This window comes from Sorex fumeus, unplaced genomic scaffold (assembly GCF_029834395.1).
Source record: "Sorex fumeus unplaced genomic scaffold, SorFum_2.1 ptg000122l, whole genome shotgun sequence".
NCBI lineage: Eukaryota > Metazoa > Chordata > Mammalia > Eulipotyphla > Soricidae > Sorex > Sorex fumeus.
The window spans coordinates 7,111,713-7,130,365 of record NW_026606179.1 but is presented as its reverse complement, the minus strand read 5'-3'; the positions used below and the strand labels follow the sequence as shown (position 1 = coordinate 7,130,365).

At 51.1% G+C, this 18,653-nt stretch overlaps 1 protein-coding gene across 2 annotated transcripts; it reads right to left on the bottom strand.

Annotated features, from left to right (window-relative positions):
* Positions 1–451: 451 nt before the first annotated feature.
* On the bottom strand, positions 452–6,513 carry ZBTB45 (zinc finger and BTB domain containing 45). 2 transcript variants are annotated; one of them, XM_056136377.1, is made up of 3 exons: positions 6,420–6,513; positions 3,171–4,491; positions 452–1,204 (listed from the first exon to the last, which is right to left on the bottom strand). In XM_056136377.1, exons 2-3 carry the CDS (start codon positions 4,489–4,491, stop codon positions 948–950), a joined length of 1,578 nt encoding a protein of 525 aa, XP_055992352.1. In that variant the 5' UTR covers positions 6,420–6,513; the 3' UTR covers positions 452–947. The 2 variants fall into 2 exon arrangements, with proteins under 2 accessions (XP_055992352.1, XP_055992351.1); XM_056136376.1 differs by lacking the exon at positions 6,420–6,513 and adding an exon at positions 4,721–4,889.
* Between the last annotated feature and the right edge of the window lie 12,140 nt (positions 6,514–18,653).

Genomic DNA, 18,653 nt, shown 5'->3' with positions numbered 1-18,653 from the left:
TGGAGCAATAGCACAGTGGGTAGGGCATTTGCCTTACTCACGACCGACCCAGGTTCGATTTCCAGCATACCATATGGTCCCCTGAGCACTGCCAGGAGTGATTCCTGAGTGCATGAACCAGGAGTAACTCCTGGGTGTGACCCAAAAAAATAAAAAAAATAAATTAATAAAAAGCAGTACCTTTGTAGCACAGCCAACTACAGCATTACTCACTAGAAAAAAACTCTTCTCTACCCTGGAACTTTTCTGGGCAGCTGATTCATCTGGAGGAAGAACTGCGACCCTCCGAGGTGACTCCCCACCACTTGGGGATTCCTACACTGCACCATTGAACATCAGTGTGCAGCCACCAGGAGGGCATCCAAGGGTCCTTACTGACAACCTCCAGCCACCCACACTCCAGAACTTTGCATCTTCATGGGCCAGAGAGTATGTAGTAAGTAGGGTAAGTAGGCTGTTTAGTTTGCAAGTGGCCAACCCAGATTCAATCACCAGCATCCCATATGATCTCCTAATCCCTGCCAGGAGTGATCCCTGAGCAGAGCCATGAATAAGCCCCAAGCACTGCCAGGGATGCTTCAAAACAAAAGAGAAAAAAAAAATTTTTTTGCATCCCCAGCCAGTCTGGGATAGGGGGACTCCTAGTCCAGGATTTCACAGCATCCATCATTGGGGCTTATGACCCACAGTCCTTTATTACAAAGTGGAGGCCACCCCAGCCCCAGTCCCAGATGAGTGAACCTGAGCCCCCTTAGGAGTCAGATGAAGGAGGGCTGTCTTGGGTGAGAGTCGGGAACCGTGGCCTCACACAGGACAGGGAACAGTCCCAGTCTCCATTTTGTTCATAGGGGCCGAGTATGTAGAGGGGGAAACCAGGAGCCAGTCTCATCAGGTCTGGGAGGAAATGATAGAAGCAGGAGGAAGACGTGGACAGGTCCCTGGCCCGGTCACGGGGCAGGGTGTGCCGCCAGGTGCCGCTCAAGTAGCGTGCGGTGTGAGAAGACCTTGCCGCAGGCAGGGCAGGGTGCTCGCTCGGGCCTATGAGTGCGCATGTGCACGTTGAGCGAGCTCTTCTGGGTGAAACGCTTGGCGCAGATGGCGCATTGGAAGGCGCGCACGCCAGTGTGCGTCACCATATGCTTGAGTAGGTAATCACGCAGAGAGAAAGATCTCCAGCACACTGCACACTGGTGGGGCTTCTCACCTGCAGGAGAAAGGATGGGCCACACAAGTAATGTCAGCAGGGAAGAGAGCTTCTTCCATTCCTGGATCAACCCTTGTTCCTGGACCCACACCCCCATAGACCTCCATTTATTCCTAGCAGTGTCCCATAAGGTCACCCCCTGCCCATCCAGTAGGAAATCCTAGTCTGGGACATCCCTTGCCCATTAGAACTAACCAGGTTACTTCCCCAACTTGACTTTTCAAAACCGTCCTGCATCTTCCCCTACTTTACCATATCCATAGAACACTCTGCTCCTGTCTTTGGAGGACCTCCCAGCGGTGCTGGGGGCCACCAAGGCTATGCCAGTGGTGCTCAAGTGACCATGAAGTGCTGGAGATCAAACTGAATGCTTTATAATTTTTTTTCTTTTTGGGTCACACCCAGCGATGCTCAGGGGTTACTCCTGGCTCTGCACTCAGGAATTACTCCTGGCAGTGCTTGGGGGACCATATGGGATGCCAGGGATTGAGCCCGGGTCAGCCGTGTGCAAGGCAAACACCTAACCCGCTGAACTATCGCTCAGGCCCCCTGCTTTATAATCCTTGAGTTCTCTCTTTGGCCCCAGACAATACTGAACTACGGTCCTGGGCACCATTCTGGAGACAGTCTGTCAAGGGCCAGCACCCTTACAATGATGGGACTTCTCTCCTCCAGGACAGAGGGGTGAATCAGAGTATACCCTTCCTTCTGGAACTTTGTATTGTTGCATAGATCCTTCTTATGCTGGACCTTATCATGTCCCATGACCCTCGCTCAAAGAGGACGCTGTGTTGGCTCTGGGAGTTATTTGGTAGAAGCAAAAAGCAAATCTCTGACCAGGGAGATAGCTCAAATGGCTAAGCCCATGCGCCACGGAGAGCAGTCCCTAAGTACCAACATAGTGGCTCAAAGGGGGGAAAAAAGTCTCAGCAGAAGGGGGAACCCCAAACCTGCCAAGTTTCTGGTTCAGCCAGACAGATCTGGCACTAGGAAGCCCTCTGCACACAAACCAACATCCTTGTGCCACCTGTGTTCAATTCTCCTTCCTCCCCAAAGCAGCTTGGGTGTGGATTCTAAGTCACGTCTCAGGGACTCCCCAGCTCAGAACACTGCCGCCTTTGCAATCCTAAGGATTGACTATATGATCCTAAATTCCTGCCCTTCCAGCACTTTACGCTCTACTCCTGCTGGTCTTCCAAATATTTGCTTTTCCTGACAGTGTCCAGCTGTGGCCTTTGCCATTACACACCACCACTTTCCATCACCAACCATTTATACCAGGCCATTCCAGGACCTACTTGGGCCCCTGCTTAACTCTATCTAGAGTCCACCAAGCACCTCTTCCCCAGCTTCTGCAAGGTCAACTCAGGGCCTTCATGCAGTTGTGGGGTCCTACACTGCAGTCCTAGTCCTCTCCTCCAGCTCTGTGTGCAGGCCACCTCTGAAGCTCTCCTCTACTTCCACAGGCCTACATGCCTCATTCATAACACCTGGTCCCAGTGATACCCAGAATCGTTCTAACCTAGCTAAGTGCTTTCCCTGGCATCACAGTGACTAGAGTGGATGTGCAGCTCTCAGCAGTCCAGACCAGGTTCCTGATCTCACCTATGTTCGAATTCTCCAGGCCCCACACGAGGAGGTAAAGAAAGGGCAAGAGAGTCTGTCACTTTTCTCTCCCCTGCATTCATGTGGGGGCTTCATTTAATTTCCAACTCCTTTGGGGTCACCAGAGCAACATACCCACATTAGTGCAACATACCCACATTAGTGCCCTCAGCAATGCCCAGTCCCTCTCAGGATCTGAACTCTAAAGAGCAGGGAGCTCAGTGACACATCCTGCTCACTGGAGTAGATGAAAGTGTGTTTGGTGTAGCTCTTCCTCACATCATTGCCCCAGGAGTGCCCAACCCCCGTTCAGGATCTGAACTCCAATGAGCAGGGGCCTCTGTGACCCATCCCCGCTCACCAGAATGGATGAACATGTGTTTCGTGTAGTTCTTCCTGGAGCTGAATGTCTTTTGACAGTGACTGCATTCATAAGCGGGCGGCTCTGCTCGGGGGTTGCGCGCACAAGCTGCTGAGGTGGCGGCGGCAGCAGGAGGGGGCGCTTCCCCCAAAGGTGCGCTGGGAGCAGTGCTGGGCTGAAGTGCTGGGTAGAAGGCTGGTGGGGGCGCAGGGGCAGCACCAGCAGGCCCTGGAGGAGGTTGTCCGGGTGGGCCTGGGGAGCCCAGGTGGAAGGGGAAGAGGGTGAGTGGAGTTCCCGGTGTCTTCACACTTGGTGGCTGGGGTCCTGCCAGGATGCAGTCAGGTGGGATGGGAGTCTCAGCAGGGCAGCTCTCTGCAGCCACAGCGGCAGTGGCGGTGGCGCCGTCTTCATCCTGCCAGGCTGACACATAGCCATCAGAGAACACCTCCTCAGCAGGAGTGCCCCGGTGGAAAACTCGGGTAGCGCCACTATAATCTGAGATGCCAGAGGACCCCAGCGGCTCCTCCTTGTGGACGCTGTCGGTGGTGGCGGTGGCAACGGCGACTGTAGCGGTGGTGGCAGGGAAGCCAGTGGTGCAATCCGGAAAGGGCGGGGGCGCCTGGCCCTCACCCAGCCCACTGCCTTCACCATCCTCACCATAGGAATCGTCTTCGGATTCCTCATCTTCATCATCCCCTCGATCCTCCGGGGCAGCAGGCAGGATGTGGGGGGCCTCAGCGCCTTCCTCCTTGGCCGGCACTGGGGGCGCGGGCAGCTGGAGGCGCGCAGGCTGGCGCTGCTTGCGGCTATGTGCGGCACCGGAGTAGCCCGCAGGGCGGGCGGCCAGCAAGTGGCGCAGGCGATGGCGCAGCTGCGCGGGTGCGAGCCGCGGGGGAATGGGGGCGGGCAGGGGTGCAGGTGTGGGGGCACCAGGGGCAGGGGTGCGGGCGCGGGCGATGATCTGTGTGCATTCATCAATGACCGTCTGGATGCGTAGCACAGACGCAGCCGTGAGAACCTGCAGCGCTTCTCCCTGTGCCACCACCAGCGAGCCGCTGTAAAGGAACTCTACGAGCTGGCGGACGGTCTGCGCAGGCACAACGGGTGGCACACGGATCTCCGAGTGGCCCAGTAGCAACTTGTCCTGGAAGAAGGGTGAGCCGGCGGCCAGCACGCAGCGGTGTGCACGCAGAGAGGCCTCGCGGATACGAACAGTCACATCGCAGAAGTGGCCACCCAGCCGCTGCCCGTTGAGGGTCTCGAGCAGGGAGCGGGAGAAGTTCTGGAGGTGGATATGGTGCACAGTCTCGGCTACCGCCATCTGTACTGGATGAGGAGTGGGGCGACTGGATGTCAGATGGGACCCCTAAGCATCCCTGTGCCCAGTGTCCCAGGACAGGATAACCACAGCCCCAAGCTTCTGAACCCTGCCCCACCACAACACAGGGGACTCCTCCCCACTCTGTGATTTCTATAGACCCTCCACATGCACAGCTCTCAGCAAAACAGAAAGAGGGGGCACTAAACACCAGCCCACCTGTCTGGCTAACCATCAAGCCATCTGCGACCTGTTCACTATCCTTCCAAAAGTCTTCCCCTTGTCCCACTTCAGGGTGAAAGCAGCAATCCTAACCAGAACTGGCTGCCACACCTCACATCACTCCTCATGTGGCAGTAACATAGGTCCATAGTCTCAGACAAGCCTCTCTCCTTGCCACCTCCCCAATTTCAGAGAATGCAAGACCCACACTAGCGCTGTTCAGATGATCTGCCTGAGAACTGAAGCATATTTGCCAATGTATATGGTATTCACTGGAATGGCACAACCTGCCTTGGAAATTATGATTGATTAGTGCAGAGCTACCAAGGACTGAATCTAGATTTTATTTTCTTTGGTGGGAGAGGAAGGAGAATGGGGCAGCACACTCAGCTGTATTCAGGACTTACTCCTGGCTCTGCACTCAGCTCTACTCAGGTTTCACTCCTGGCAGTGCTCAGAGGACCATATGGGATGCTAGGATTTGAACCCAGGTTGGCCATGTGTGAGGCAAGAGCCCTATCTGCTGTACTATCTCTACACCCCCATAAAAGGTTGAGTTTAGATGGGACATTTGGCTGGCACCTCACAGAATGCCTAATTTAAGGCAGACCCTAGCCCAGGAAGCAAGAAGCAGGGAGGTCTCTGCACAGCCTGGTGCCCCACTCTATGGGGTGCAGGACCGGATGAGCTGTTTATAACCTGTGCATGGAGTGTATGATTGGGTGGGGACTGGGGAAAGCAGTAGCAATCCAGAATGAGCACAGCTGAGACTCCCCTTGCTGCCTGCAAAACTGTAAGCTTTATACCCCTAAATACCATCCACAGGTAGGCACCAAAGGGTGGGATGATGAGGTAGGAACAGGAGTTCTACTGCTTGAATTGAGCACACCCCACTCTGGATCATCTCCCAGTCAGGATCATGCCCTTACTCTACTACTACTACTCATACTACTCTCTCCAACACCGTGTATAGGGAGAACTGGCCCCTCTCCAGGCTCAGGTCAGAGTGGGGTTCCAGTACAACCCCTCCTATTCCAAACTCACCTTTCCCTTGCAGGGACCACACCCCCTCCCTTTTCATCATGTCCCACAAGTGACTCCTTGACCACCTAGCATAGATTTTTATAGGCTGGCCTGGACTGGAGCAGCCAAGCTCCTTGAACGCGACCTCCTCCCAGTCCATTCCACAGGCGACAGCCAGGGGGAGCACGTTCAGACCCTCCACCGGGACGTCCCTCTCTGCTCAGGGCCCGAGAGACGCAGTCATTCCTGGCATTCCTTAAGCCGGTCCTCTTTTTGCACCGCCGGTACCTCTGCCAGAAGCATCTTAGCCAGAAACTAAGGAACTTCAACGCCCTGTCCGCGAGACTGGAGTCCGAAACCTGAGTACCCGTGGCGCTTGTTGTCCTTTCTCGACTCACTCGCTATTCCCTGCCCCTGGGTGGACTCCGGATTTCTGGGTCGCCTTGCAACAAAGGCCCGCCCTCCCGAGGGATCCACATCAGCCACCCGCTCTTCACTCGTGCCATGCACCCGTCCCGAATCGAATCGGCTCCTGACCCGCTGCAGCCCGGGTCCCCCGAATCTCCTGCCTCCACAGCCTCGTTACAACGCCTCCTCGGGTCCGCTCCTCGCCTATACGGGCGCCCCGCCTATGGTCCCCACGGTTTCCCCGGGGCGCCGCGGCTGGGGTAACCGCTCAACCCCACCTCCGGCTCCTCCTCGGGCACTCGGCCGTGCCGCGGCTGCCTCCCGCTCGCCACCACCGAGGCCTCACTTCCGGGCGCCGGCCGGCGGAACCCGACTTTGCAGCCGCCGCTGCACTGGGGAACGCGAGGTCGGAGCACGCTTCCGGGTTGGCTGCGTTTGGGCGGGGGAGGGGAGCGGCGGCAGACGGGACTGTTGGCGAACCGCGCAGTACCGGGGAAGGACCCCCGGGCTGCTCCCAGAGGCAGAGCACGCACTCCAACCCCTTGAGCTGTCTCATCAGCCCTTTCCAGTTACTGCATGAGGAGCGGTCGCGGCGAGGCGCATTTCGGGGACTATCAATGTCGGAACAAAAGTAGCGGACACTAAGGAATCCGAGGGGCAGAGCACGCGTCCCTCGTCGCCCTGGAGACGGGGCGGGGCCTGTGCACGCCCTAGAGACGGCGGTGCAGCTAATCTGACCGGTGTTAGGCGCAATGTGGACATGGGATTTTTTCGTGAACTGAAAGGAAGCTAGGTTAGAGCTCACCGTTCAGGCCTTCAGGCCCCAGGGAAGAGGGGTTACTCCTGTTGCACCCTGAGAGTGGAGAGGGAGAAAGGATCCTACCCACTTGGCCTCCCCCTTACCCTGGCAGCAGAGTTTAGGATGTTCCTACCTGGGAGACACCAGCCCTGTCTGCTGGGGTGGTAGGCATGACCAAACCAATACACACTCTACTGAATATCTTATGCGTGCTAAACTCTCAACCAGAACTCAGAATGAGGGAAGTGAGGTGAGAGTTCCAGAACAGTAGTACAGTGGACTACTTGCCTTATATATGGCTGAACTGGGTTCAATACCCAGCATCCCATATGGTCCCCTGAGCCCTGCCAGGAGTGATTCCTGAACTCAAGGCCAGGGGTAAGCCCTGAGCACAGCTCAAAAACAGGGTGTAGCACAAAAACAGAAAAACTGTGGGGAAGGTTTGAGTGTTGTTAGTTTATCAGGACAGGCAAAGATCAGAAGTTGCTTTAACTCCCGGAAGAGAGTGACACAGTACATCTTAACCCCGCATGTTGTCCTAACCCTGAACCAGGCTGTCTTCACAGGGGCAACTCAGAGGGGGGCAGGTTGAGTTTCCCTCCCGGCCCCAGCAGCACCCCGGCAGCCAAAAACCTCCAGAATTCAACCACAGCCATTGTCAAGGCTGCTGTCCACAGACTCAGACAGCCTCACCCACAAGAGAACCTGCAGAAGAACCCAGGTATGTAGGGCCCATGACTGAGATCTCCAAGCTCGCTTTTAGTGGAACTGGGCCTCCTCCCCACAGCTCCAAAGTTTTCCAGTAGCTTGGTAGTCACACCTACAAACTACCCCCCATCCCCACTGCCATATAATCTCATCAAAGGCCAAGATCCAGAGACTCTGAAATAAAACTCAGGAAGATAGGAATAATCTCCTTACCTACTAGTGAATCTGCTCTCAATTTCAGAATTCCTGGAGTGCATGCATTTGTGGAATTCTAAATATGTAAATGTTTGGGGCCCAGAGACATCTCTGTGAGGAGCTAATCCATTTTGAGATTCATGTGTGAGTCTCTGGATCAAGGCTGGTGGCAAGCTTAAATATGGCCCAAGGCAGTTCCTGGGTGTGACAGCCAGGACCCCTAAGGGAAAGGAAGGCAGAAACCTCCACTGCCATGTGGCCTGGTGTCTTCAGATCAGATTCTGGGTGCGTTTGCCTTGCATGCGGCTGACCCGGGTTCGATTCCCAGCATCCTATATGGTCCCCTGAGCACCGCCAGGAGTAATTCCTGAGTGAAGAGCCAGTAGTAACCCCTGTGCATCGCCAGGTGTGACCCAAAAAGCAAACAAACAAACAAACAAATTCTGCTTAGGGGGCTAATACCTGCAGTGCACGCATTGTGAGGCAGTTGGCAGCCAACCTTGGGTCTCCAGCTTCACACGCTCTGAGGCTATAGAAGCAATAGGGGCAGACAGAAGCAATGCGTGAAGAATTTCCAGATACTAGGAATTTTGCTCCCTGGCTTGGAGGCCAGCCACACATGCTAGGGGGAAAGGGAGCTCAGATAGAGAAGGGAGCACCAAATAAAAGGTGTTGGGCCGATCCTCCCAGGATGGGAGAAGCATGCTGAAAGTAGACTATAGACTAAACACAATTGCCACCCTTTGCCTCTTTTGCAAACCACAATACCCAATAGGAGAGAGAGAACAAAAGGGAATGCCCTGCCACAGAGGCAGGGTGGGAGGGGGGAATGGGGGCTGGGAGGGATACTGGGATCCGTGGTGGTGGGAAATGGGCACTGGTGGAGGGATGGGTATTTGATCATCGTATAATTGAAACCCAAGCACAAAAATTTGTAAGTCTACAACTGTACCTCATGGTGTCTCACTAATAAAAATTTTTAAAAAATTAAAAAAAAAAGAATTTCCTGATACTTGAGCCTGATTAGATCTGGGACTGTCAAGGAGAGGGTGTGATGAGGTGAAGATCATTTGCCATTTAAAAAGGTTTAAAGTCCTTTCATATGTAAAAGAGAAAGAATATCTTACTAGCCTCCGGGCCAGGCCTTGCTTGAAGTAAAACTAAATTGAACTCATAACAAGGATACCACTGACACTCTTCCTGCACTTTGAATGTACCCTATAGTTCCTTTTAAATTAATTTGGAAAAGACAAAAAAAATATGCAGAAAACTGTATTACTCATCTCAATGTTTCCAAATTAGCATATATTCTTGTCTTTAAAAAAAAATCTTATAGGGGTGGGAGTGATAGTACAGTGGGTAGGGCATTTGCCTTGCACGTGGCCAACCTCTGTTTGATTTCCAGCATCCCATATGGTCCCCTTTGCACCTCCAGGAGTAACTCCTGAGTGCATGATCCAGGAGTAATCCCTGTTCATCGCCAGGTGTGACCCAAAAAGAAAAAAAAATCTTGTATTTAGTACAATAAGAATTTATGCAGGGCTGGAGCAATAGCACAGAGGGTAGGGTGTTTGCCTTGCATGCTGCCGACTCGGGTTCGATTCCCAGCATCCCATATGGTCCAGCAAGCACTGCCAGTAGTAATTCCTGAGTGCATGAGCCAGGAGTAACCCTATGCATCACTGGTTATGACCGAAAAAAGAAAAAAACAATAGAATTTATGTGCCAGAGTGAGTGCATGTGGGAGACCCTATTTCTTTTTTCTTTTTTCTTTTTTTTATTTTAATGTAGGAGCATTGCTATTTATTCAGCCATTGATTAGGTTGTTGAATTGGGCATGAACTCCACCTTACTTTTTCTTTCTATAAATTTAGCACTGTCCAAATTTATTTATTGAATCACTGTGAGAGCAGTTACAAAGCTTTTGGGTTTAAGTCTCGGTCATACAATGATGAAACACTCATCCCTTCTCCAGTGCCCATTTTCCACCACCAAAAAAACCAATATACCCCCATCCCACACCCTCCCCCTATCTGTGGGGCAGATGACTTCCACATTATTCTCTCTCTACTTTGAGCACATTCAATATTTTGACACAAGACCCACCATTATTATTTGGGATTTTACCCCAACACTCAGATCTGCCAAAAAGGCAACCATAGACAATTTGTTTTCTATTGCTGATTATGAATAACATTATGATGTCGCGTGGCTGCAGTAGTGGCCGTGCAATTTTAGAATTCTGAAATTTTAACAATTAAATCTGGAGGGATTTCTGCCAAAACCTGCTGGGTTCCAAGATTTGTTCCTGATTCTCTGGGATCATGACCATTAAGCAGCTTGATCAGGAGCCAGAGAGGCCATTTGTGGGCAGTGACCCGCGGTCTCCTTGGGGCGGGGAGGAAAGGGCTGGTTCCACTCCCATCCCACTGGTGAGGCCCCGCAAGTCTTGTCACTGCCGGCCCAAACCTGACTGTCTAATGGCCTCTGGGGGATGGCGGCCACTGAGCCACCAGGGGGAACAGGCCAAGGCAAGAAACCTATTCCCACCTGGGGTGGCCCAGCACCAGTAACCTACTGTGGGGACCGGACACATTTCTGCCAAAAGCTGCTGGATTCCGAGATTTGTTTCTGAGTCTCTTGTATCATGGCTGTTAAGCAGCTTGATTAGGAGCCAGAGAGGCCGCTCATGGGCCGCGACTCAGGCAGGGAGACCCTATTTCAGTAGTTCCCTGAGCACTGCTGGGAGTTATCCTGAGCACCAAAGCCAAGACTACTACTGGCTATAGTCCCCTGCCCAAAAAGAAAAAGAAAAAGAAGAACCAGAGTGATGGTACAACAGATAGGGCATTTGCCTTACACATGGCTGACCCAATTTTGATCAGTGGCATTCCATATGTTTCCCAAGCACTGCCAGGAGTAATTCTTGAGTGCAGAGCCAAGAGTGACCCCTGAGTATTCCTGGGTATGACCCAAAAAGTCAGAAAAAAAAAAAGAGAGAAAAATGTAGTTTTAGGGTCAGAGAAATAGTACAAGTGTTAGGGTTTTTGCCTTGAATGCAGTAGGCTCTGGTTTGATTCCTGGCACTGTAAATGACCCCCAAGTATTTTCAAGAATGGTTCCTGAATACTGGTGGGTGTGGGCTCCCTCATAAAAAAATTTAGTGCTAGATATATAGCTCAGTTAATTTGCATGTGTGGCGTCCTGGGGTTAGTCTTTGGTAGTACAAAATTATTTTGGTTTTTGGCCCACATCCAGTGTGCTCAGAGCAAATCATAGCTTGATCTTGGGTCACTCCTGATGGTACTGGTGATGTCAGTGGGCCCCATGGGTGACTTATGTGAAGCGGAATGGAGAAAGATGGTCTCTTTCTCCCCATCTGCCTCTGCCATCTGGGACCCAGGGTTACTGGGTTCTTGTCTTGCCTCACAGAAAGGAATTTCAGGAGTAGACAAGCAGTGAAGCAAATAGATTTTAATTTTATTCGAAGGTTTTTTTGAAGGTGTGGAGGGAGAGAGAGTGAAAGAGACACAGAGAGACAGAGAGAGAGGCAGAAAAAGAGAGAGAGTAACACTCAAGAGAGAAAACAGGCTTCTACAAGGGTGGAGAGAGCCCCTACACACATCCCCAGCATTAGACACAAAAGCATGAAAGTACACATCTCAAGAGGGGAGATGCGGTCAACTCATGTGCTCGGGCGCAACATGTTTTCGGCCACATCAGCGCAAGCACAAGCAGCATATGGGCTTGGACAGCATATGTGTGCCCTACCTTTGTTCAAGGAGGCTTTTATAGAGTATCTTCTTGGGATGTCTTGGTCTGGAATGTTTTGAAGCCTTCTCTGGGCTGAATCACTAAAGTTAATCCGATTAAGGGAGAGGTCAAGGATCCATTGCTGGTGAAGGTCTTATCAGGCCTCAGTTCCTGTTTTCTGCAAGGTTGGCTTTCACAACTTCAGACCTATTACTTCCTAGGAAATTTACTGCTATCGACTTGGGATGGGGCCTTCCCTATCCTGCCTACATCACCAGTATCAAACCCTGTGCTCCAGCCCTTTGAACTGTCTCCCTTGTCTCACCTAATTTGGTGGGGGATGAGACTACACACATCCTGTGTTTCTTAGGGTTTACTCCTGGCTCTATGATCAGGGATCACTCTTGGTGGTATTTGGGGGTGCAGAGGGTCAGCCATGTGCAAAACAAATTCTTTAACTGCTGAACTATCTTTCTAGACCATTTTGTTGTTGTTTGTTTTGCGGTCACACCTAACAGTGCTCTTGGGCTACTCTAAGTTCTGTGCTTAGAAAAGTCAGAGTGGGGCTGAGGGGGTGGCAGAGCATGGCAGGGGCAGGAATAAAAAGAAAAAAAAAGAAAAAAAAAGTCAGAGTGGTCACTCTCAACAATGTTTAGGGACCATGCAGTGCTGGAAATTCAGACCAGCTATTTTTCTTCCAAAACTTTCCTTCAGTCCCTTGAATTATTGCTACAGTCCTTGTTTTATTATTATTGTATATGTGTATAGTGCCAAGAATCAAACTCAGGACCTCACATATGCAAGGTGGATCTTCTACTGCTCTACCACAGTACATGATACATTACTTATTTCTGTGAACCATACCTTGCAGTGCTCAGGAGCTACTCCAAACTTTGTACTCATGGGATTGCTCCCAGTAGTGCTTGATGGGTGTCACTCCAGAGGTGCTTACGGAACCATGTGTTCTGGGAACTGAACCTCGGCCTCCTACATGCAAAGCACTCACTCCAGTCCTCTGACTCAAGATGCATCTTTTAAACACAAATATGGGGATGGAGCTGGAGAGAATAGGTGATAAGGTATTTGGCTTGTATGTGGCAAACATTGGTTCAAATTAGAGCACCACAGATTGTCCTCCAAGGATTGCCAGGAAACATTCCTGGGCACAGAGTCAAGGACAAACTTATTACCCCCCCCCAAAAAAAAAACCTCAAAAACAACAAAAGCCAACTCCAACAACAAAAAAGTGTGGAATCAAAGGGTAGTACACAGGTTAAAGGACATGCCTTGCATGCAGCTCACCTAGTTCTATTCCCAGCACCATACTGTCCCTTGAGCATCTCCAGATATATTTCTGAAAGCCCCTGACCTCTCCTGAGATTGCCCAGGTAATCTCCTGCATTAGTAACACTATAGTCTTGGACTCATGCATTGATCCATTGGCCTGGTTGGCTGATAATTTTTTTTGTTTGTTTTGTTTGGGGGCCACACCCAGTAGTGCTTAGGGTAATTCCTGGGTATGCATTCAGGAATCACTGTATGAGAGAGGGGGTGGGGTGGGAGAAAGAAAGAGGGGAGGATGGAAAAGAGAGCAAGAGAGAGGAGAGTGAGAAAGAGAAAGAGCAAGAGAGAGACAGAGACAGAGAGAGACAGAGAGAAAACGTACCTGGGAGATGCACACTGGAGAGATAAAACAGAGGCTAAGGGGCTTACCTTAGCTTCCCCTGAGCAACCAAGGTGATCCATGAGCACAGAGCCAGGAGTAAACCCTGAGCACTGCTCTGCGTGGTCACCCTGAGCACTGCTCTGAGTGGTCAAAAAAAGCAAGAGATAGGTTAAAAAAAAAAAGTGAAAGACCAGGGCCAGAAGTCTAGTACAGCCAGTAGGGTTTTTGCTTTGTATATGGCTGACCTGGGTTCAATTTCAGACATTTCTTATGGTCCTCTGAGCACCACCTGGAGTGATGCCTTAATGTGGAGCCAGGCGTAAGGCCTGAGTATTACCAAGAGTGGCCCCCAAACAAAAAAAAAATAATTAAAAAAAAAAGAGCTCGCCTGAGATTATCAAGGCATGGCCCCCAAACCAAATAATAATCAAGAAATTTTTAAAAATTTTCTTTTGTTTTGTATTGACAATGTTTAAGGGTTATTCATGGGTCTACACTCAGGAGTAACTCCTGACAGGGCTTGAGGGACTATAGATTGAATGCTGGAAATTAAACCTAGTCAGCTGCATACAAGGTTACCCACTGTACTCTTTCTAGCACTGAAAATTTTGTGTTTGGGGCAGGGACAGGGGAGCCACATCTGATGGTGCTCAGAGGCAAGGCAAGCACCTTAGTCCGTGTACTTCTTCAGGCCCAATAAACAAAAAGAAAAAAATTGGAGGGGACCCACATCCAGTCATGCTCAGGGTTAGTCCCACCTCTGCACTCACAAATTTCTCCTGTTGAGACTTGAAGGGCATATGTGATGCTGGGGATTGAACCTGGATCATCCACATGCAAGGCAAGCAGCCTACCCGCTGTACCAGCCACCACCATCCCCCTCCCGCTGGCCAAATTTTTATTCTTGGGTTTTTGGGCCACACCTGGTGGTGCTCTAGTCTTACTCTAAGCTCTGTGCTCAGGGATCATTCCCAGTAGTGTTTGGGTGATCACATGTAGTACAAGGGACAGAATCAGGGCTAGCTATATGCAAGGCAAGCTCTGTGCTTACCACCTGCACTATTTCATTTCTCTAGCTAATAAATTTATGTATATATACATTTTTTTTATGGGGACCACACCTGGCGGTGCTCAGGGCTTACACCTGGCTGTGCTCAAGGATCACTCCTGATGTGTTTAGATGAGCTGCCTGGTATCCAACCCTACTATACTATTACTCTGCTTCCATAAATTTATAATACATATAGCATATATATTATATATATTCTTTTTGGGTCACACCCTAGCGATGCTCAGAGGTTACTTCTCATTCTGCACTCATTAATTACTCTTGGTGGTGCTCAGGAGACTATGTGACATGCTGGAGTTCAAACCAGAATTGGCTGCATGCAAGCCAAATGCCCTATCTGCTGTACTATTGCTCAGGCACTGTCACTGTCATTGTCCTCCCGTTGTTCAACGATTTGCTCGAGCGGGCCCAGTAACGGCTCCATTGTGAGACTTGTTGTTACCGTGTTTGGCATATCAAATTCGTCACGGGTAGCTTGCCAGGCTTTGCCGTGCAGGCAAGATACTCTCGGTAGCTTGCCAGGCTCTCTGAGAGGGGCAGAGGAATCAAACCCGGCTCGGCTGGGCCGGCTGAATGCAAGGCAAACGCCCTACCGCTGTGCTATTGCTCCAGCCCTGCTCAGGCACTATATTCCTTAAATTATTTGATGTACCTCTGGGTGTAGCCCACCCCCTAAGAAGAAAAAAAAAAAGAAATGCACTCAGGGGCATCTGGGTGCCACTACCAGAAATTCTTAGTTAAGTGGACCAGTTATTAAAACTGCTTATGTGACACTACTTGGTCCCAGCTATTCTGGAGCTGCTCTGTAGACCATATCACGTGTAGGCCGACCCAGATTCAATCCCCCGAGCCCAGCCAGGAATGAACCCTGAGCAGTAAGTTAAGAGTATTTCTTGAGCATTGCCTCAAAATAAAAACAAAAACAGATAAACTGTTTGATTATTCTATTTTTTTTTTCTTTTTGGTTCACACCCGGTGATGCACAGGGGTTACTCCTGGCTTGTCACTCAGGAATTACCCCTGGCGGTGCTCCAGGGACCATATGGGATGCTGGGAATTGAATCCGGGTTGGCCATGTGCAAGGCAAATGCCCTACCTGCTGTGCTATTGCTTCAGCCCCTCTTTGATTATTCTAAAGTATATAATTCAAGGGCCTGAGAAATAGTACAGCAGGCAGGGCACTTATGCTTCCTTGAGCACCGATCATGGAGTGTAGAGGCAGGAGTAAACCTTGAGCACTGCCAGCAGTGAATCAAGTTAAAGAAAAAAGCAGCATATAATTCATTAAGACCATTAATGATGTTGTATTACCATTACAATGGTTTAGTTCCTGCCTGAAATTTGTGGTGGAGAAAGAGATTAAGTCCTTGAAGACACAATCACGCCCCAGGAAGTGGTTTTAAGTGTAGAGGAGAGCTAAGTGCAAGTGTGGATTCTGGGGGAGAGTGTGATAGTCTGTAGTTAGAAGCTCAAAAGGGCTTAGAACCAGAAGTAGGTCGACCTGGGTGCAAGGACAATGATTCCAAAATGCTGGTTAACATCAAGAGACTGACCTGCAGGGCAGATTATAGCTGGTTTCCAATGTCCAGAACTGGGAATAATGAAATAGGGTCGGTAAAGCAATAAAGACACAGAAATTCTTCAATTGATTGGGATCCCATGCTGTACCCACGTTCTGCCCTAAAGGACTGCAGAATAGGCCGATTCCTCAGAGAGGCTCTCAGACAGGATTCTTCCTTGCCCTTGTTTTCCTGCAGGACCTCCCCTGAGTTGGTCTGAGCCTGGTCCCGGCAGATTCTTACCCCTCTCCCCAGAAAGCTTTGCTTAATTGGAAAATGGGGCTTTCCAGCACCCGGTGGTAAAGGGGGTTCTGACACCTGCTACTGGCATCTGGGGGGCACTCTTAGAAGGAATGCCCAGGGTTCAGAAGCGGAAAAAGTGTTTCCACAGGAAGAGCATGGCTTTATTAGCTTCAGAACAGTTTCCAAAGGGTGGTGAGGGGCCCCAAGCAGGGGCAACCAGAGGACTCCAGGGACTCCTACCCTCTAGGTTCCTCCTGCTCCTCTGCTCACTGCTGTGTGACCCTAGCGCATTTGCACTTGTTTCTTTTCTTTAACTGTCCCTCCAGAAAACGCTGGGGCACAACCCACTCCTTCTAGCCATCACGCCTTTACAGTCTTCTCCCTTACACCTCCTGCCTCTACCCTAGGGGCCTGGGCAGGGATGGATCGGTCTGCCTAGTCCATCGTTTTGATGGGTTGTGGATACTGAAGAATGCCGCCTTCACCTCGGGGCGCCGCCAGCCACTGACCTTCCTTGGCAAGCAAGTGGAGGCCTGAGGAAGCTGGAGGTAAGGGGTGGAGCAGCTCGAGGCGGGGGCGGGCCCCTCGGACCTGGCAAAGCGCGCAAAGACTCCTGATGATGTAGCTGAGGGGGCGGGACCCTGATTTGGGGACCGCGCCAGACTGGAACAAAGGCAGGCGGCTGAGACAAAGCTCCTGCCGGGAACAAAGGACACACCCGGGGGCCTGTGAGTTTCAGCCTCGCGTGGGAGCCTGGACCTGGAGTTGTCCCCCGTTTGCCCGCTTGAGCCCGGAACAGGTGCTGGAGGGTGTAGCGGCTGCACGAACGTGCCTCTCTCTCCTTCCTCTTAAAATCGCCTCAGCCCTTTCCCGGCGCTGGAGCACTGTGCACGGAGGAGTCCTGCCCCGTGGCCCGAGTCCGAACCAAGGGAACAGCTCCAGCGCATCGGTCTCTGTTTTTCTCAGAGCCTATTGATCTCTGACAGATTTTTATTCTGAGACTGTGCTGTCCGCCTCAGATCCCCATCAAAGATCCTTTCTCAGAGACTGGATTTCCCCCACCTGCATCCTACTTCAAGACAAGATCTTCACAGATCCTGCTTACCCTCAGACAGGATCCACCCACAGATGTTGCTTCCACTAGGAGGCCCCCTTCAATGATCCTGCTTTCTCTTCTCTTACGCAGGATTCTTTCCACTGTTCCTTTCTCACACAGGATTCTCTCCAGGGATCCTGTTTCCCCTTAGGATTTTGTGCAGATCATGCTTTACTTCCACAGATCCTGCTTGACCACACAGGACTCTTTCCAGTTTCTGTTTGCATTAGACTTCTTTCTACAGATCCTGCTTCCCCTGAGATGATCCCCTTCACAGATCCTGCTTCCCCTCATAGAATCCATCCAAAGAAGCTGCTTTTTCTTGGGTGTGGGGGGAAGTGTGCCACACTGTTGATGCTCAGGGATCACACCTGGAGACGCTGGAGGTGCAAACCCAACCCAGGTCGGCTGGGTTGCAGAGGTACAAACCCAACCCAGGTCGGCTGTGTACTGCCACTCTGGCCCTTCCCCCAGGATTCTTGCCACAAATCCTGCTTCACCTTCTAAGGGTCATATAGATAGGACCCCCCTTCATTGATAGAATTCTTTCCAAACACCGTTTCCTCCCTCAGTCCGACTGGAGCCACCCCACCCAAATATTCTGTTTCCTCCATTTTGTTAGTTTTCTTCTTTTGCAGATCCTGCTTCCTCTCTAGATGAGATTTACTCTTACCGAGTTTTCCGCTTTAGAATCCCCCTACTGTTGAGGTTCAATTCTCCCACGTGGAAAGAGTCAGCACATACATTAAATGAAAATTGGGGAGGATGGGTCCAAGAAATAGTACAGGGTGTAAGGTACTTGCTTGCTTTGCATGCAGCAGACCCTGGTTTACTCCCTGGCACTGCTTGTCCCCGAGTGCTGCCAGGAGTGACCCATGAACATAGAGCTAGGAGTAAGCCCCAAGTTTATACGCTGTGGTCCCACGGAAACAAAAAAGGGACCGTGAGGGGCCAGGAAACTGGAGCTCACGGTTTGCATGGGGAGGCTGGGTCCTCAACACCAATTACTGTCTGGAGTAGCCCTTCAAGCACCACCATGGCCTTAAAGCAAAAACAACATAAAAGCAGGCAAGTTGAGAAGGGGCCTCCAATGGAACGCAGGGAAACCTTTAGGATCAACATTTGGTTTTAATGTTTCTCAGGTTAAACAGTGAAAAATTAAAACGCAAAAGTTAGCTGCCGGGCTCAGAACAACATTCCCACCTTCGGCAGGACCCTGCACGGGTACCCCAACGCCTTAGGACCAGTCCGAATACCGCCCCCGCTTCAGGCACTGGGTGACGCGGAGACTGGAGAAAACTCCGGGCGGTCCAGAGGGGCGGGGAAGGAAGTGGCGGCGCGTGGCGCCAATGCGCGTGCGCTGTAAAGCAGCGAGGAGTTGGGCTGAGGGGAAAGCACGTTCAATCAACGGTGCACGCACCACG